General features: G+C 41.9%; 1 protein-coding gene across 1 annotated transcript; it reads right to left on the minus strand.

Annotated features, from left to right (window-relative positions):
• Positions 1 to 3,446: 3,446 nt before the first annotated feature.
• Positions 3,447 to 18,571, minus strand: sypl2a (synaptophysin-like 2a). Its single transcript, XM_020648412.3, has 6 exons — positions 18,388 to 18,571; positions 18,075 to 18,149; positions 9,648 to 9,763; positions 8,588 to 8,786; positions 8,144 to 8,317; positions 3,447 to 6,584 (listed from the first exon to the last, which is right to left on the minus strand). The coding sequence occupies exons 1-6, from the start codon at positions 18,400 to 18,402 to the stop codon at positions 6,459 to 6,461; spliced, it is 705 nt and encodes a 234-aa protein (XP_020504068.1). The 5' UTR covers positions 18,403 to 18,571; the 3' UTR covers positions 3,447 to 6,458.
• Between the last annotated feature and the right edge of the window lie 2,606 nt (positions 18,572 to 21,177).

Genomic DNA, 21,177 nt, shown 5'->3' on the forward strand with positions numbered 1-21,177 from the left:
GATTTTACAAGTAATATGCCTATAGTACTCATTACCAAAAGTACATAATTAGAGTTATAGCCTAAAAAGTGACATACTGTATTATGACACATAATACACAGTAACACCATACTGTTCTAATGTCATAACAGATTTTCATCTTATGACTCTCTTCCTCTAAAATGCACCTCTTGCTATATTATAGGGCTCAGCGACATGGGCCAAAACTTATAGCTCAATATTTCTAAGCTGCACGGCAATACACAATATATATATCAATATTTTATTGTGTAAAAATAACAAAAAGAAAGTAGTTTCTAAGTCAAATCCACATGGACCACATGTAAAAAATAAATAAACTACCTATTTGTGGGAAAGAAAAAATAAATCACAGCTATTTATTTTGTGATGCAGGTGTTTTTTGAGATTGGCTCAGAGAGAGAGAGAGAGGCCGAGCAGGCTGAAGAGGGACAGACAGTGAGAGGAGAAGTAGGTGAACTGGAAAAAAATCCTATAACTAGGGCTGGAAATCTTCGGGTGTCTCACGATTCGATTTTGATTCTTGGGGTCAAGATTCGATTCTGAATCGATTTTCTATTATCTATTTATGAATTAGTACATACTTCAGGATCTACTCCAGTCATCTGAGAGACTGGCTGAATTTCTTGCTGCTCCATTTGTCATTCTATGGAGTTGAAGAGCTAGCATTAGCACTTAGCAGGGAGTGACTGATTAGCCCCGATATCTTTTTTTAAATAAAAAAACAGATTTTTGGAAGTCATGAATAACTTTTAAATCTTAGAAGAGAACAATCTCGAGTTTTCATAAATCTATTTTTACCCCAGCTCTACCTATAACATTATTTTAACACATTAACCAAATCAATATAAACAATATTGTCTGTATCTCATTTAAAACAAAAATCGATACATCTTAAAAACTCAATATATCGCCCAGCCCTACTATAATATACCTCCTATAAACTGTGTGATACACTGCTATCTATAGGCTACTGCTGTTGACAGAACATGTCACTTTAAATCATCACTTTAACTTTAACACACAGAATGTCTTAAAGGTCACATATTCTCCTCCTCTTCAGTTTAAATAATTCTCAGAGCTCCCCAAAACATATGTGTGAAGTTTCTTGTTCTAAATCCGCTCTGATCCTGTATTTGATCATACAAACCTCTCTATTTCAGCCCAGAAAGACTAGACTGTGATTGGCTATTTGCCCTGTACAAGGCTGTTGTGCAGGAGTTTGCATGCACTTTCTCATGTACTTTAAATTGTGACTGTGAACAAACATTAAGCTAATGTCGCCATTATCTCCTGATATAAAGTAGAAATGATTTGTGATATTAGAAAGGGTAAATAATGGAGATTTATTATATATTTATGTGTTTGCGCGCACATCACACTTCAGGCCACCCCTGCATAAGTCAGAGTCCCAGTCAGGCCACCCCAGTCAAAAAAAAGTCTGGACACGCCCCTGTTTATGTAAAATGGTAAATGGACTTGAACTTGTATTTTTTTTTTTCTAGTCTTCTGACTACTCAAAGCTCTTTTACACCGCAGGTCACACCTACACATTCACACACTGATGGTAAAGGCTGCTATATAAAGAGTCCATCAGAAGTAACTAATCCCATTCAGTGTGGGAGTGGGAGCAGTTCGTAGTTAGGTATCTTGCCCAAGGACACATCAGACATGTTGCTGCAGGAGCTGGGGATCGAGCCGTCAACCTTACAGTTGAGACGACCCGCTCTACCCACTGATCCACAGCCACCCCTTCCATCAACCGGGATGGATAAAACATAAAAAATAACTCTTAAAAAGCAGTCTTGTGATGTAGTATCACATAGACTCCACGCAGCTTAAAAAATAACCACAAAGATCCAAAACTTTTGTGACGTGCCTGTAGATTTACTGCTGCAGTGGCTTAGTGGTGAGTGCGCACTCCCCATGTACAGAGGCTATTGTCGTCCAAGCGGGCGACCCGGGTTTGAACTTGTGGCTCCTTTCTCTATCCACTGTCCTATCTCGAACGTAAAGGCAGAAAAAGCCCCCAAAAAAATCTTCCCAAAAAATAAAGCTCTACCGCTGCGGTCCCAAATCATCCATCTTCTTCATAGCCTATAAACCTACAATCACCCACTGTGGGAGTGTCTTTGTACACTTCTGTTGTCCGCACGCAGCAGATGTGAGTCACCTGACTGGTATTTATGTTTATGTGACTCACGTCGGCAGACATCAGTTGAGGGGTGGGACATGACATGTGGGCCCTGAACTTGTGCATTCATATATTTATTCTCTCTCCAGAAAAGAAAAAAAACCACCGCTCCTCTTCTCGTGGACAGTGACGCTCAGGAAGCACATTTCCTCCAATGATGATCAGAAGTCACAGGTCTGCACACGTGAACACACCTTCCCCTTTCTAATCCTCGCTAAGTAGTTAATCTGCACGCAGTTTAGTCAGAGCTGCGAAGGCGTGATCTCAGTGTACATCACATGGTTAGTGTGTACTGTTAACAGAGTCGTTCAGATAACAATAACAGGAGCAGAATTCCCCCCCCCCCCCCCCCCCCCGACACAGCCCGCAATGCACCAACAGGTACACTGTATAAACACGTTGTCATGGTAACTCATAATTCATTGACAGTTTTAACGTGCAACAGCGGTGATAACCCAACATTTTGTGTTTGTGTCATCTACACTAATGTGAAGGTTTTCAGTCGTACAAAAAATCAAGAGAAAAAAAGAGTCAAACTCCTCGCTGTGAGGAGGTTCCTGGTTCGAATCTCCGTCAGACATGACCTTCTCTGGGTACTCCGGCTTCCTCCCACAGTCCAAAGACGTGCTCGTTAGGTTAACTGCTGACTCTAAATTGCCCGTAGGTGTGAATGCGAGTGTGGCTGGTTGTCTTGTCTTACGTCAGCCCTGTGATTGAATGGCGACCAATCCAGGGTGTAACCCCGCCTCTCACCCAATGACAGCTGGGATCGGCTCCAGCCCCACACGGCCCCGAATGAAAAGCATTAAAGATGATGGATGGATAAATATATAATAAGACAAGATTCATGATAACACTTTATAAGGAGGGTTATGACATAAGACTGACATGACACCTGTAAATAACATGAAGGAGGCTTTATGAATGTTGTACGGGACTAAAGCCTCTGTACATTGCGTGCGCGCACTAACCACTAGGCTACAGGCGCCCCAGCCCGCTCTGTTCTGCACATGGATTAGTGTGATTTGTCAGCGCCCGTCGTTATTGTTGTTTTGGCTTCCCTTTTTTCACAACAGAAGGAGACAGAGACACGTTGTCCATATTAATATACAGCCACTGGTTCAGACATAAATTCCCTTTGAGGTGAGATAAAACAGCGAGAGTGCAGCGCCCGTACTGCGGGTACTTAGGAGTGCAGTGCAGCATGTGAAAAGACAAAGAAAGGAGACAAAAATCCAGCAGTTGCAGCTCTCATATTTTACACAGGTCAATACAGATGAACCGTTCTGCACAAACAAAGGGATAAAAATACATCAATCCAATATCAATTATTAATTACATAAACATCCAACACATCACTGTGCTCTAATTAACAGATGCATCTTTTCAGAAATTGATTAAACATCTGACTAAATATGTGTCTAATTTCAATGTGGTGTGGAAAATATATATTACTTTAGCAAAAGAGCTCGAAATAACACCTGATGTATTCCCCACCGAGGTATGGTAATAAAGTAAAACAGCTGCACAGAAAGCCTGATAACTCAAATCAAAATAGATACTACGAAGAGATCTTAAGTGCAATGCAAAAAGTCATCAACGACTCTATGCAAAAACCTTCACATGCATGGCATCGTCTTTCAAGTTACATGTAGAGCGGAACTTAAAGGTCACATATTCTCCTCCTCTTCAACCAGATTAAATAAGTCTCAGAGCTCCTGAAAACATGTCTGTGAAGTTTCTTGTTCTAAATCCACTCTGATCCTGTATTTGATCATGTCTATAAACCCCTCTATTTCAGCCCTGCTCAGAACAGGCTGTTTCTGTGTCTGTACCTTTAAATATGTAAATGAGCTGTATCTGACCACGCCCCCTCTCTGGAAGGGCTTGGGTGTACTTGGTGCTTTCTAGCTCCATGTCCTATTGTTTACGGTGAGAAGGCAGACTCAGAGTGCAGAACAAACACCTAGCTGTGGGAGTGTCACCCACCTGGGGTAGGGGTTACTGCCCTTTGTGATGTCATGAAGGGAAAATCTCCAAACGGCCTGTTTGAGCACACATTTTCTGAGCAGGCTAAAGACGGAGAGGATGGACTTTTCTCATCATTGGGGGGTTTGTAGACAGACTAGAGACACATGTTAGAGTTAGAGAAACATGGTGAAGTGGATTTTGAATAATAATATGTGACCTTTAAGGCGGGAGTGATAAAGAAATACAGCAGGATAACATCAAGGCCGGCAAACTAAATGTGCCACTTTTCTTTTTTTCCAACTATCTATGATCACAAGATTTAGTGTAAGGCTTCTTAGTGGAGCAACGGACTCAACAACAAATCTGACAATGTTACAAAAAAAAAGAAAAAATCAAGGAGAAGCTGCACACAGACTGTTTTCCTTGGGTTAATAAAAACAGAAACCCAACATTGGTTTTAAAAAAATATGCAATGGACCAATAATTGTTGGTAAAAATACATATGATCCGTGTAAAAAAAAAAAAAGAAGAAAGTCCCTGCAGGTTAGAGTTTGCACAAATAAGAGAAGAAGGTTTTAAACTAGGATGAGTGTGTTACTGAGGAGAGTAAATGTAACATATTGATGTACAACAGCTACTGTAGTAAACATACAAAGAGCCTGCTTCAGTCTGGATTCAGGCCGAACATTTTAAAAAAAAGACGCCGTCACAACCTCAAAATCATATTCTCAAAGTCGAAGCTGCTTTTGTTGTGTGTGTTATCTTTACAGTGTGTGTTTTTTTTCTCTCCAGCAAGTTTAGCTAAATGAAGTCAAACTACACAGATAGACAGTATTAGTGTGTATTAGTGTGTGTCTGTGTGTGTGTCAGTAGTGTCAAAGATTAGTGGGTTAAGGCATGGCGGTGATTCAAAACCAAGGAACTGCTTTGGAAGGTCAAAAAGGCAACCGCGTAAACGGGCCACGTTAAAGAAAAAAATAAGTCTCAGTTATGAAGAGAAAAGTTGTAATGTTGACATCAATGAAGTCGTAATATTTCGAGAATAACTGAAACTAGTGAGATGCTTCACGTTCCTGATTTTAGCGCAGGCGGCTGACTTCTGAAATTCTCCCTCCCAAAAAACTAAACCATACGCTGCATAAATTACGCCTTGTTGTTCTTGAAATTAACTCTTTAGGCCCCCGTGTCCACCTAGCGGGTTTTTCCAGGAAATAAAAAAGCGTTTGTGCTCTGAGAAGAAAAGCGCTGCACGTCGGTCCTGTTCCTATGACAACAGTCTGTTGATAACAGCTGCTGTATGACCGACACTGCGCCGTTACTTTTTACAGCATGGTTTTTTTTTTATTTGGGATCGTTTTTACCCGAGCAGACACGGAGCGAGGAGGATGTGGGTACAAGACACGATCCGTAGGAGACAAAAATACGGGGATTATCATACATGTGGAAAAGAGAGCACCGGTGACGTTAAAGTATCTAAGCTGTAACGCACACAACATTGAGGGACGACCATCAGTAATATGAATCATTTCTTAAACTGGCCTGTAATTCTGGTGACAACATTTAGCCCGCTTGTCGCCTACATCCTAAATAATGTGTTTTGTGTTTATGTGTTACAACTTTTCTTGACTTTTTTTTCCCTTTAATGCGGCCTTAACACGCTGTCGTGCAAAAACACTGAGGCTCATGTCTCGGAGAGTTAACATGTTTACAGTTACAGTACTTGTTGTGAGTGTTGTAGCACGTCATCTTATATATGATTTAAGAAGAGCGGGACCCCAGCCGGGCATTTGCTCCCACCACCTCTATTTATTTTATTTTTTTAAATAAGGCAAAACTTGCTTTTATTGGCTGTGGGGGTTGTTTGATTTGAACTTCTGTTAATCCCTTCTCTCTTTGGGGGGGCGGGGCAGCAGAGATACTGGGTTCTTACATCAGAATTTCCTCACTAGGGGGCTCCCTGAGGGGCAGACGTGCAGAGAGGACGGTCTGCTACTGCGGAGGTAAATGCACTGTGGACCTGCTGTTCTGAAAAACAATTACACAAAGTGTTTATCGCTGCACGTCTTGATTTTAGTTTGTATTTGAGCTTAGTGTTTTCAAGGCAAAGGAATCTGGATTTGATGATAATCAAAAATATATTTATGTTGCTGGGGGGGGGGGGTATGTAGGACTTCATTCTGTATCCATTTCTGCAGGTTATTATCACAGACCAATGTTGGGCACAAAGCGTTGCTGTGGGTACAGGGTGATGCTTGAGGACCCTCGGTGGTTGGGCTTAAGGCCCAGGAGCTTCTCCTTCCTCCATGGTGGCAGGCGGGATTGGATCCTTGTGGAAAGGGGTCTCCTTGTAAATAAACCAGCAGTTACCGCCCCACAGGATCAAGTTCAAGAAGCCGAAAATCTGAAGAAAACAGGAGAACATGAGACGTTTAATGACCACTAATACCAGCTCGTGAATTATAAATCTCAAAGAGTCCGGAGTTTGTTGACAGTATTAAAGTGTTCCTGATCCGAGCTACAGAAAGGGGTTTAAAGCTTACTAGCAGGGAAGCTCAGAGTTTATTTATTCAGCATCCTCAACTCTGCTGGCAAGAAAATCATACATAGACACTGCATAGCTGCATCCTGAGATTACTCCTGTCTTTGTTCATCCTGTTTTATTTTGGCTCTTCTTTGTAACTCGACATTGTTTTAAATGAAGGAACCTTCAATGTTTTTGAGGTTTAAATAAAGGTTTGAAATGAGTTATCCTAATGGACACAATGACCACATATTTCCCTCAGGTTTGTTACAGAGGACGGCCTGCTGCTACAGACCCCTCCCCCCTTTCGTGCCAGAAGCCCAAGAGGCCTTGTCCCGGCGGCAGAAGGGCAGCTCTCTCTCTCGCAGTAGACGGAGCGCCCCAACCTTCAGCGAGGTGATCCGGCACTACCACCTGACATCACTAACGCCCAGCCTCTACCATTGGACTGTGTCGTACCCAAAACCACCGCCATCCTCATTCATGCACGGCCTGCTCCGATCTCCACCTCAGCGGTAAGGAAGTGTGGAAAACCAGAACGTGAGGAATACAAAGGAGAAATCCTTCCTGCATAATATCCCATATGCTCTTTTGTAATGATTGATTGAATGACCTTTACATCACACTTTAAAAATGTGTTTGACTCTTTTATGAAGTTATGTAAATGCTGGTATATGAACACCTGATCTGTAATTACATGAACATATTAAACTTAATTCAGTGTTTGACACCGTTTCATACAAAGTAATCTCCACGCTGATGATGATGAGAGTGATGTAATCTGACTGATGGAGGGGATATCTGTTTCTTAATTTAACCACGAGATGGCGCTGGTTTGACTCTGACTCCAGAGTGCCAGAATAATCAACCATGAGCCGCCCTCGAGCACCATGTTGTAAATATTTTACAGAGGTAGAAGGTATTCCTAATAATAACAGAGAGTGTGCAGCTGGAGGACCAGACAATCATAAGCATGCTCGCTCTTTGATTTTGGCTCGACTAAATTTTTATTTTGGATAGAAATCATGTTCACACACAGCTATAATTTAACAATTAAATGACAACAAAATGTCCTTCAGTTTCCATGTTGTTATGATGTGAATTAAATATTTTAAAAAGCTCAAACTAATCAAAGCAAAAGATTGCAGTTTAAAGTTTAAGTAAAGCTCCTTATATTTGACCCCAAATTAAAAAAAATATACCTTCTCTTTTACTAGTTTAAAAACGGACCCAGTTTGGCGGGGCGCTCGCGGTCCATATCCGAAACATATCTATACATATTATGATCCTTTTGTTCTAAACTGCCCATATTTATGAATGTGAATGTGGCATTATTTCTACCGCTCTTCCTCCAAGTGAAAAGCGGGATAAATAACGGATGGAATAGTCCCAAATAAAGACAATCTTGGCAGTCCTGACACTCCTTTACCAAAACTTACCACAGAGGCGTTAAGGCGGCCCATTGAAGGATGCGTTCCTACGTGACAGACATCCTTGCAGTGCTCCACGAGGCGATCTGGATGGGTGGCCCATTTGACATCCGTCAGGCCTTTGCCCCAAGCTGCCGCGGACACAAACCACAGGAAGGCAAAGACGGCGGTCACCACCAGGTCCTGAACGGGACAACACGGCAAACAGTGAACATGTTAGCACACACGCTAAAAGACATGAGGAGTATTCAGAGAGCGGTTGGTGTGTGCCCCACATGTATGGAGGCTGTGGTCCTCCGAGCGGTCGGCCCGGGTTCAAAATCCGATGTTACCAATCATGGATTGCTCTTTAATAATGCATCCCCCACCGAGACAGGTCCCTGCATTATTTCAGCCTGAATGTCCTAGCGTCTGAAGGTTTAAAGGGGGTTAGGAGATTAGGCGTGTACTCACTACAATGGGCCCGCGGCTGGTCTGCCGGTAGACATGCTGGTAGCCCAGGTAGAGGACGAGGGTGGCGGTGCAATAAAGGAACGCAAACACACCGACAGACACATAGAACTCTGCGGAGGAGGAGAAGTCACCCTGCAGGTAAATGCCCTTAGATTCAGTGCCATTGCAATAAGGGATGCTGTATGGTTTCGCTGACAACCTACAGGGTGAGAGAGAGAGAGAGAGAGAGAGAGAGAGAGAGAGAGAGAGGAGACTATTAACGATTGATCTGATGACTCATCGTTCTGTTGGTGTTTTTTTTTGTGATTTCAGAGATAACAAGTCCTCACCTGGGTTACTCTTCAATCCAAAGACGGTAAGCAGAGAAAATATGAAAGGGTTAAAAAAAGACGGTGTGCACGAATTAAACAGAATAATAACGCACATGCACGGTCGATTTAGTAAAGACAATTGTGATTTTAAGACTTCACCATCTACTTGTAGTGTGTATTAATAAACATCTCTGAAGACTTTACACCTGCTTCCCCCGGATGTTACCTTTTCCTGGTTCTGCATCATTTTCCACATTTTTATTTCAAAGATATCCCAAATGTATAACTTCCTGGATCTGCAGGTTAACTATCAGGGTTGCTGGTTAAGCTCAGCCTTTAGAGCGTACACCCCCATACACAGAGGCTGCAGCCGTCTACACGCCCGCCCTGCTGCATGTCATATCCTACAGCTGTCCTGTCAGTAAAGGAACAAATGACCAATAAATCTTAAAATACAGCCTCTTGAGAGAAAAGCTTAGAAATCAAGGAGAAAAAAAGGTCAGACTTGAGGTCAAATCTGCAGACAAAGAGGAGTAAATATACTTTTCACCAGAATGTGGCAGCGTTTCACAGCTGAAGGAGGAAAATGATCTAACAAGTGTTTGTCATGTAAGTGTCTGTATAAAGAAAACCCCATTAAGATCCTTTTAAATATGAATTCATATCAAAATGTATAGCTAGTAATGTAAAAAAAAGGCTTCATTAAGAGACAGACAGCAGCAGTGAGAGTTCTTGTTGTTCGACAGTACCTAAATGGGTAGTAAAACACAGCGAAGACATTCCTCACGTCGTCCTGGCATTTCTCCTCCATGTGTGTTGACCCAGAGTAACCTCCAGTGGTGGCAAAAGCAAAGATGGCGAAGACCTGCAGAGGTAGAGAAATAAGTCAGGTATGAAAAAATACTGCCTGACAGAGGCCTCAAACATTTTACCATGACAGGTGGTTATCTAAAAAAAACAGATGCATGACGCCTCTTCCCTGTCGATGAGTAACATCTTTTTTTTTCAAATTCTGTTGACCTTAATTCCCCTGTTCCCTCTCACTCTCTTCCCAGCTGTTGCTTTTTCCAAACAGGAAACTACCCCCCTCCTCCTCCTCCCTCCCTCCTTACTCAATATGTCAAAACTTTAAAACATGAGATCGTTAAACCAAACGTGTAGCTTCAACCTGCTCAGCTGCTACAAAATAATATATCTTCACATTTATTCTGCAACTAAGACAAACTTCTATGTATATTGCACCAGGGGTTCCTAAAGTTTACCATGCTAATGTAACTTTACACTTACACTCTCTTAAATTTCCTAATGTCAAACATGAAACTTTTCCACATTTCCTTATTTTTTATAAACGAGTGTTACATATAGTGCTTTCACACAAAGTCTCCTGCAAAACATCCTGAAGTTTTCAGGCTGAACCCAAACAACCCCCATACAGTGTGTGCTGATTGAGAAATGAGCTGATCAGACCTATTTAATTTTTTTTTTAAATGTAATTTATGTTGTAAAAACAGGCTTTTTTTTTTTTTTTTAAATTGGGAGTGCACATATGAAGTCCTCAAAATATCCAGATCATTTCAGAGGGACTGCTCTGGATATTCTCCTGACCTGGGTGTTCACATACACACCTCACAGTAAATATCAGGAGTTTTTTTAAGGAGTTTTCTGCAAGTGTTAAAGTCCTATATGTGACTTCTGGGGTCAGCCTCAAGCGGACACTTCTTTCAGCATTGGCTTCATTTTTCAACACGGGAGGTTGCCGCTTGATTTAAAGAAAGGCACGTCGCCCCTGATATCTTAAAGGAACAGTCAGCTGATGGTAGGCCGAGCTGGTAGAGAATCGGTGCCGTTGTCAGGGCAACAGCACTGGACTTTGTGCTCCTCACAGTCTCAAAAAGTTAAAGTGCGCCTCTGGCTCGTATTCAGTAATGAAATCCCAGAACACTTAAGGAACAAAAATTCAGAAACATGAAGTAGTGTCACAGCTGTCTCATGCTGAAGTGGATAAGCTGCCTTCACTGCGAAGCCACAGATCAGCTGACAGACTGATGTCCTGCTGTCTGACTTCACGCTCCCCGTCACCCTTCACCTCTCCAATCGCAGATCGATTTTTTTTTGGTCATTTTGAGACTGTAAAGTTTAGAGCATTGTATACTGTTGCTCCTGAATCGATCTGTCTGTAACGTTGCATAAAAAAAAACAAGCTTTTACTGAGACTTGACACGCCCACTTTAAGAGGCTTTGATTCATGAATTAATTTGAGAAAACTAAACACTGAGCACCCCCATATAGCTGAACAGAAGAGTTTCATTTTAGGGCAGCAAGGACTGGTGTGTCGCACAGGACATCTTTAACAACTTTAAAGGCTGGCTCACATCTAGAGTCTCACACTAACTCTCTCATCGGACTGTCAGGGGAGCAACAATGGGAGTAAAGTTACGACAAAAGGCTCTATAATAACCTGCTAATCCAAGGAAACACCAAACTGTAGTTTAGAAAGGTCAACAGAAGCAACAAATCTTAGACACAAAGGCAGAGCCGTCTTCCTTGGTCTTCAGTCTGGAGTGTTGAACTACCAGCAAACCCTGATCAGAGGACCTGGGAGATCTGAAGAGCCATAGTCAGGCTTGAAACTTTGCCTTAGTGTTGCGAGTCTTTCTGCATCATATCCAGTGCTTCTTTACGACTCAGCACTTAAATCAATAAGTGTTATGCGTGTGTTTGCTCACTTTTTCTGAGCTTTTGCAAACTCACATTCAAGGCTGCACGGATAGCCATTAGCAGGTTACTTTTCTGCACAGCACCATTGTTTGATTTGAGGTAATTTAATAGTTTGCCATAACAGCCCATTAGCCATCTGTGCTAGCTACTTATTAACTATTAGGCGGGGTTACACCCTGGACTGGTTGCCAGTCAATCACAGAGCTGACATATAGAGACAGACAACCAGCCACACCAATGGGCAATTTAGTGTCACTCACGTACCGAGTTTGAGTAAATAGTAAAGTATGCTGTAGTATCCACAATGAACGGTATTTAGTCCATTAATCTGTCAGTCCAGTAGTTAATTAATCAGATTTCAGTTTTGTTGGTGGGTTCTGAACCGATCCTGTGTTGAAGGCCGAGATGTAAAAATCCTCTAAGGGGAAACTCACACTCGGCCCAGTTGACCCGTACCGTGCTGAAGGACGATTCCCCACCCGTCCTCCTCATTCCCCTGCTGGCCTGCACTCACACTGCTCCAGGACTAACCGGGCCTGAGCACGGTTACCTCCTGTAAATAACGTTGGACTCGGCCATGCGTCTCTTTTATTATTATTTTTTTTTTTCATGGCTGTATCTGATTAAAATGAATCAAAATAAGACAACAAGTCAGTAAAGTAGCTCTCATGTTCTCTGTGTTGTTCCCCGATGTGCAGATGCGGACTCGACTGCGCGTCCCTTTTAAAAAAAAATTCTTGAGTCCGTCTCTTTGTAAACACACTTCATAATAACATTACGTGCTTAGGCCCGGTTTGTCTTGGAGCAGTGTGACCGCAGGACGTGAAGGCCAGCGGGGGAATGGGGAAGAGGGGGGGCAATCGTGCTTCAGTACAGTACGGTGCGGATTGCCTTGTGTGAGTGCGCCCTAAGAGTCACCAATTAAGTTGATTTGGGGAATAAAAAAATATACACTACAATGATTTTGACAGATCTTTAAATATGTTACAATAATTCCTCACTACAGACAGCATATTTTCTGGCAGTAACTCTTGTGAAAGAGTGAAGTAAAAGTAAAGTACACTGATGCAGCGTCAAACAATGAAGCAGTAAAAAGCAACACGCCGGGTGAACTAAATTCACTATTCTGTACATTCACTAGGAAGATATGTTTCACTGTGTCATCGTTTTTTTCCTGCTCATTTCATCAGAACTCATGTCAGCAAAAGTTTCCTCTAAAGGGAGGAAAAACAAGCTGATATCTGCTGACAGAGAGCAGACAGCAGCAGCAGGAAAATGGAAAGGAAAGAGGAACCCGGACCGTTTCCTCAAACACACAACAGAAACTGAGTGTGCAGAAAAACCTCTGATAAAAGATGCAGCGTAATCCACAATTTACAAAAAAGATACTGCACAAGTGCGGCCTTTGGAAACCATTTAACGAGGCCGTGAACAGTAAGCGGAGCGGACAACCAGACAACAATGTCGTTAAGCTCCAGACTGCTGCTGCCGTTTCTTCCTATTTTTAACGATGACATTACACGTTTAAATAGAAACACAAAGTAGGAACCGAGCAGAGTGGGATTTCATTCAGAGGCATTCTGTCACACAGCCACATTATTAACATGCCATCATGTAATGGATATGTGCACAGGAGGAAGAACGTGTTTCATTAATGCTTGGATACACAGCGAGGCTCGTTGGGGAGATGTGATGGTCTTACAAACTGAGCTTTCTAAAGCTTCTTAAACTGTTTACATAAATATAACAAGTATTCAATCCGTGTATTTCAGTCTGTTTGCCCAAGGTGAAATTAAAAAAACACGAGGCTCAGAGTCTAAAGATTGTATTTGTACTGAGATTTTCTTTACCTGCAACTGTGGCAAATTACCGGTAACATAAACCACCACTGTAAACTCTGTAACGCCCAAAGACTGTAAATGTTAATGGCCTGAGTGCCGTCAGCCGTCACATCCTGCAGGGGGCTCTGGAGGCTGGAAATCCTGTCTCAGTCTAACTTTCAGTCACCTAACGACAGGCTGAGAGCTGGAGCTGAGGCGGGTTTTAAGCCTTTTGATGAACCGTTACATCGCAACCACCTGTCAATCAGGTCAGCTACACGCCTAACTATGGATAACACGTATCTTTCATAAAATCAAATCGAAGCAGTAAAAAAAAAAAGAAGTGCACCCCCGGCCCATACAGTGTGTGTCAGTGATGACAATAACTAATCAGACCAATATAGTTTTTTGTACCAGGCTATCGGGACTCTTGCAGCCAGCCTCAAGCAGACACTCGACGAACTGCAGGATTTTGCGCCTCCTCATCATCGGTTTTATTTAGCTCCATCTAATCGGTTTTGGAGCTAGGGAGCCATCTGGACGATGCCAGTGTTAAGGAGAAAGAGTTCCGGTCACTAGTGTCCAGGTGTGCAGAAGGGTTAATTTGTCATGTGCATCTCGTGGAGGTGATGGCATAGAAAATGTTTGAGGCTAGCGCGTGGTTGCCTTGAGGATTTGGGTGGATGCCATCTCTCTTAAAAAAGGATGCACGCTCCCAGAATATATTGAAGTTATCAATAAAAACAAGGTTGTTTGAGGAGCACATCTGTTTTTTTCTCCCCGACATCAATATCGGTATCTGCCCCAAATTTCCCATATCGGTCGGGCCCTAGCTCATATGTATAAGGAAGTTTCTGCAACAAAACACAAGAGTGGAAAACAAAACACTGACATGTGAAGCAAGATGAAAGACTATAAAGCAGCAACACTCCCTCCAATTTACAACGACAGGAAAGGGTCCGGATAAAGTTGGGAAGGGCTGTGGCTTTCACAACTCCACATTTCATAACATCAACATCGCTCCCCAGTTGTGACCGACTCAAAACATAACTGCTGATTCACACTTTCAATATCAATATGTCCTCTGTTCAGAATGTGAAACCAAATAGATTTCCACAAACTTATTGGCAGATTTTTTATTTATATTCTGTCCATATTCTGTGTTTGTTGACAAATGTTTTGAAGATTTGCTGCTTCAAACTTTGGGACAAATAAGGGATGACTTCGCCTTACACTACCTCATTGACCGTATTTACTGAAACAGCAGAAATGTGAGAAATTAGTATCATACAATGTGGTTTGATCAGCCACAACTGTTTGGAAAATCATCATCAATCCATTGCAGAAGTGTTTACCTTGTACTTGAACCTGACTGTAAACAATTTGTTGTTCACATATGACAGTAAAGGAACTTTTCATGCTAACAGTGAATTCATTTTCCTCTCGAAAGTAACGTGTGTTGTTGCATTAACAGTCTTGTAAAGTATGTGAACACTGAGTGCCAAAGGGCAGCCCCCCCCAGGACATCCGTCCTCCAATGAAAAGCTCCTGATTGAGGGCATGTGATTCTTGCTTCTGTACTTTCTCTCAAGAATAATGTCCTTTGTTCACTCACACCCAGATCTACTAAAGCGAGCACATTCCCAAATCATCAGGATCCTTTCTGAACGGCAGACCAGATGTCTACAATGTGCAGCAGCACAGGAGGGGGGGGGGGGGGTCTGCTGTGGTGGAGTAAAGATAGCTGGTTTGACAGCAGAAATAAACACACACACACACACACACGGGGAGACTGACTGCAGTATTTAGCGAGCTTCACACCCTGTGAGAATCTTCAGGAATGGGTTTCATCTTTCAGGTGCATCTCGGTCACCCACAACATTTCTCAGCTTTCATCCGTGCCTTGTTTGTCCCGCCCAGACCGATCTGACAGCACCCCAAATGAACCCTCCTGATAGGGCGGGGATTCCCCGTCTGGTGTCCCATTTGCACAGACTCTCCCTGAGACGGACTGAACCATTCCTCGCTACCGCTCCTGATCAGGGAGTGGCCGACAGATAAGAGACAGCAGGAGAGTCACAAGATTCTGACACTGGCCATAAAGCATTTTATACAGAAATCTGTGTTTGTACAAAACACGTCATCGCTGGACATAAAGCAACAGTGACACACAAAAAGACTCAGCAGGTCATGACAGTCATAACCACACAACCACCTGTCACTGTGACAGGTGACCGTTAGTGGCTAATCTTCATATTTACTGGCTGAGGCATAGAGACCAGTTTGACATCCAGCCCTATCATACTGAACATCTTCCACATAGCATTACATTGGAAGAGCTGTTTTCCCAGAGCTGGGATACCAAGAAAAGCCTCGCCCTGAAAGAGTGTAATCAGTTTCCTTATCAAGACCACAAAGAATTTAACTTTTTCAACTCCTTAAAAAATCTTAAAAAAAACAATTGAGGTTGAAAACTCAAAGCATCAGAAGACGTTTTCACATCTGCACTCCTCAAAATATCGAGATCATTTCTGGAGGACTGCTCCGGATATTCTCCTGACCTGGTTGTTCACATACGCTCCTCACAGCGGGGGATTATCTCTGTCAGACGGGAGGAGGGGGACAGGGGGGTCGAAGGCCAGCTGTGGCGGCGACTTTTGTCTTGGTCAAAAAGTTGCACTTGAACACACCGCAAAGACTACAGCCGACGGCCAACCACCACATGTTCTGTTTATGTGTGAGAGGAAATAACTCTCCATGCCAGCAGGGGGCGGTAGTCCGTTGTTATGATACGAGAAGACCATTTTCACACCGCTGTCGCTCACCACTCGTATTATAGGTCGTCTACTAATGGAGAATAATGTCTGATAAAAAGGTGAAAATGGCGCTGGCGTCGTCAGCTCTTGGTCTTTTAGTGGGAAAAGAAAAGAAGAGGAGGAGGAGACAGATAAGGAGAAACCGCACTAATGGGTGAAAGCATGGAGACTACAGCGGGATGCTCAAGGGGCTTTACTGAACCTGTGAGGAGCGCTGGAGAGAAATGAAACCTCAGAACAGCCAATCAGAGAGATCCCTCTCACCAATGCCGATTCGGCCAAGAAAAAGCCGACGAGGGCCGACGGCGCCTGACACACCGCAAAAACTAGACTAGACAATCTCCTTGGTGTGTCAGGGCCTAAAGACATGAAAAGAAACTGAATTGTTTTAAGGTTGTGAAATTGTCATTAATTGAATACTTTCCTAAGCCACGTGTTTTAAAGCGATTGTTTTAACGATCGATAACAAAATCTTTAAAAAACATATCGATTTTCAGGAAACCTGACGATGGCGGTCTCCATGCTGGAAACGCTGTCTCAGCCTAACTTTAAAGGCAGGGTTGGTCATTTTAGAAAACTAGCATGATTTTGAAAGTAGCATATCCTCATTGCTCCGTGTACACCCAAACGCCACGCCCCCTCATTTACAAACACGAGCCGTCGCTCCAGAAGCCGACCTCGGCTCATCTTGCATTGTGTAGAAACTACTTTACTGACTCTTATCCTTCATAAAACAAAACGGATGAGTTATGTACGTACAGTGTGTGCTGATCGGGACATGAGCGATGCAGACTTATTTGTTTTTTTGAACCAGGCTGTAAACATGTTTAATTTCTGTTTTAAATACAGGTATTATTAAATGGGTGTGTATGTGACTTTCCCGGGGCTCTTGGAGCCAGCCTCAAGCAGACGCTCCAAGAACGCAGTTTATTTTTTGCACTTCCGCATCGGCTTCATTTTCTAACTCTGGAGTTTGCTGCTTGATTTTTTTAAACAAAAGCTGCAAAAGAGAGTTAGAGTCATGTGTCAAATGCACAAATACACATTTCTGTGCAAGAAAGCCCGAGACACCCGAGACCTTCCAGAGAGGGGCGAGTCAACGACATGTTTTGGGGAGCTCTGAGACTTATTTAAAATGATTGAAAAAAAGAGTCGGAAATCGAGAGAGAGAGGAGAAGACATGCGGGAAAGGAAACACACAGAGCCCAGTCTCTGTACGTGGGGCGGGAGAGCCAACCACTTATCCACCAGCACCAAAATGTTACATAACTTCACGCTGAGAAATTCAGGCTTTTGCAATGTGTTTATTACGAATTCTCATATTGTGATAATGATTTTTACGCAGCTACTATCAAACTATCAAAAGCTTGACCTTCTCAGGAGGTCCAACATCTGGAATCTACTCGGCAAACGTTTGATCCTTCCAGTTTGCTCGACTGCTCTCGACATGTTGAAAAGTGGCTGTGCAAAGAGAATCAGTGTTTGCAGCAGGAGGGTTCACATCATCATTTGGGTTAACATTTTACTAGGGAAATGAGTAGCCAGGCTTCAACTGTGCATCGTAAACCGACAAGCTGAATGTGGTCAAAAGGCAAAGACTGCAGAGGAACAGATGAAGACAGCAGATACAGAGGAGGCTGAAACCATACCAATGTTTTCAGGGTACAACAATCTAATGAGTAACTTTCATGATGTTTGGTATCTGAAGGAGGATCACTTAGATAAGAAGAGTGCTGAACAGATTTAACTTATTAATAAAGACTGACAAGCTTTTGCATCTACTTTAAAGACACTTTAGGGGGGGTTAAATGACTGTACTTACCCATTCTAGGACACGAATGAACCCCAGAGGTTCCTTCAGAGGTCCCAGGTCCAGAGAAAACCCAGACGTCAATTTCTGAAGACAACCAACACGGTGTTTAAAAAGCACAAAAAACAACATAAACATAGTTAGGTAGACATGTTAAACCGCGTGTACACGAGTTAGCTTCAGTTTTAGCAGCCAAACTTCAAACTTCTTCACCTGTTTGTCACCTTGTTGCTAAACTGGCCCTGCCCTTGTTAGCGCACACTCCAGCTAGCCACATGCTAACGCTAAGTCACGCCAACCTGGATATTTAAGTTAACTCACCAACCTGAACAGTTTCCATGGAGACGAGCAAACGAGAGGAGAGAGAGAGAGAGAGAGAGAGAGAGAGAGAGGCTGCTGTGTTTCGCTGTCCGCGTTTGCCCGGTAAAGTTCACTTTAAGTGAACACTCACTGCGTGGAGTGAGAGAAAGTGGAGAGAGAGAAATCACGAATACTGACAGTCTGCAGGAGGCGGCTGATGACAAGGCGCGTTCACGGGATGTCCGAATAATCGGGAAGAATGGTTCTCCGACAACAGCAGAGAAAGTTCTTCTATCATGGGCGGGGGGGGGGACAAACGGTCGTTGTGTTCTTAATAAATATTGTATTATTACTTACTCTGTTCAATATTACTTGTGCAATAACTTTGTAATTCACTGCTTTCATAATTGTCTGTTTATTTATTTATTCATTGCATCATCCATTTACTCATCCAGTCACTGCACAATAATAACTTTATATATTCTGTCACTGCACTATAACTTAACTTATTTGCACTATATCTCTCTATATATATTTGTTTAATTAATCAGTCACTGCACAATAATAACAGTATATATTCTTTCAGTCACCACAACTGTCTATTTATTTATTATTATTATTATTATTATTATCATTTATTCACTGAACAGCAATTTCCCTGGCCACTTTTTGCATATTTCTCTTTAATCAATCAATCAATCAATACATTTTTATTTGTATAGTGTCAACTCATAACAAGTGTTATCTCGAGACACTTTACAAAAAGCAGGTAAAAGACCTTACTCATTGTTATGTTACAAAAAGCAGGTAAAAGACCTTACTCATTGTTATGTTACAAAAAGCAGGTAAAAGACCTTACTCATTGTTATGTTACAAAAAGCAGGTAAAAGACCTTACTCATTGTTATGTTACAAAAAGCAGGTAAAAGACCTTACTCATTGTTATGTTACAAACAGCAGGTAAAAGACCTTACTTATTGTTATGTTACAAACAGCAGGTAAAAGACCTTACTCATTGTTATATTACAAAAAGCAGGTAAAAGACCTTACTTACTCATTACTATATTACAAAGACCCGGCCTATCCATCATTAGCACTTTAGCAAAGCAGCAAAAGTTACAGTGGTAAGAAAAAACTGACTTATTAAAAGGCAGAGATCTTCGACTGGATCCCCGGCTCATGACGAAACAGCCTTCACAGGTCTAGACTGCTCCGGGCTTGGAAAGGTATAGGGGGAGAGATGGGATAAGATGCAGGAAGAGGGATAGGGAGCAAGGGGGTGGTATTTGATGCTATGATGTCTTTTTGATTCAGATTGGTGTTCATGTCAATTATATAATCAAACTCATTATTATTCTTGGGAAAATTTCACATCCACAAATCAAAATGGACTTCCTCGACACCCTGCTTTCATCGTTTTATTGTCAAACTCAAACAGTACTGCACCTCAGTTGAATACGTTCAACGTTTATGCTATATTTCTATACATTTTATATAGAATGATTATAACTGTCTTGTGAATGTTTCTCATACCTTTTTGGTGTAAATCAAAAATAATAGCATAAAAACAACAAGAAAGTGGCAACGTCAACAAGAAATGTTTTTTTTTTTTTTTTACCGACAGGATGAGTTAAAAAAAAAAACGGACCAAAGAAAACGTTTGGCTTTTCCCAAAACGTGTTTACCAATTCACGTCTTTTAAACTAACTTTGTGTTGTTGTTTTTCCGTCAAATGTTATGTGACATAACGGTGTTTAACATTAATTGCTATCATCTTTAAGTCACCTATTCCTACTTCTGATTAATAAAATATAATACATAATCCTCTTTTTATTTCATCCACCTTGTTTCCACTTTATTTCTTAAAACTTAAATATCGAAATTAGAGAAACGATTTACTAAAGCTGGGAAATCCGAGCATCCGAGGAGCACGTGAATGCACAGACAGACTGCTGTCAAGTCCTGAACATCCGTCAACCGCTGGCAAATGACCAACAGCACTTCCGGCGTCACTTTTCAAAATAAAGTTCTTAGGCTGGTCTATTTTTACAAATAACTATTGTGTTGTTGTTCTTTTACTTTGTGGATTTGAAAGACATGTTCCAGTATGCCTCCCTTCCTTTATATCCGATATAAGTAATGTATTAACATAATAATTAGACAAATAACTGACTTAAACTTTATTGACATTTGCAACTTTTTTGAGGGGTCCAACAGGGGATGTCTGCAGGGATGTCAATAAGTATTTGTACGCACACATACGTTCAAACAAAGCCAAATAAACCTACTAGAAAACAGAGTTGTTCTGTTATATATCTTCCAATAAATAGGATGAAAAGTCCCGTGGTGTTTTTTTTGTTTTTTTTGCAGCACATGAAATCAGAACTGTGGTCTCGCTTTTGAGCAGCAGCGCCCTCTGTTGCTTCAACTCCTGCTCTGCACTGTGCGACAGCAGAAGCAGCTCCAGTTTATCTTTTTTGCAAAGAATATTTATGGCACTTTATGTGAAACACCAGCTTTAAAAAAGATGCATACATGTTTGTTTGACAACTTTATACTATTAATGATGAAAGGAGTCACTGACCATTTGGAGCATGATGTGAAGCATGCTCGCTCTGCAGCACCTGTTCTTCCTGTGAGAGATTATAAATCCTCACACGAATGGCAAACTGACTTGAGCTTGTATATTTCTTTTCTAGTCTTCTGACTACTCAAAGCGCTTTCACACCGCAGGTCACACCTACACACTCACACACTGATGCTAGAGGCTGTAAAGTGTAAAGTGACGTAACTAATCCCATTAATACACATTATTG

This window comes from Labrus bergylta, chromosome 5 (assembly GCF_963930695.1).
Source record: "Labrus bergylta chromosome 5, fLabBer1.1, whole genome shotgun sequence".
Taxonomy (NCBI): Eukaryota; Metazoa; Chordata; class Actinopteri; order Labriformes; family Labridae; genus Labrus; species Labrus bergylta.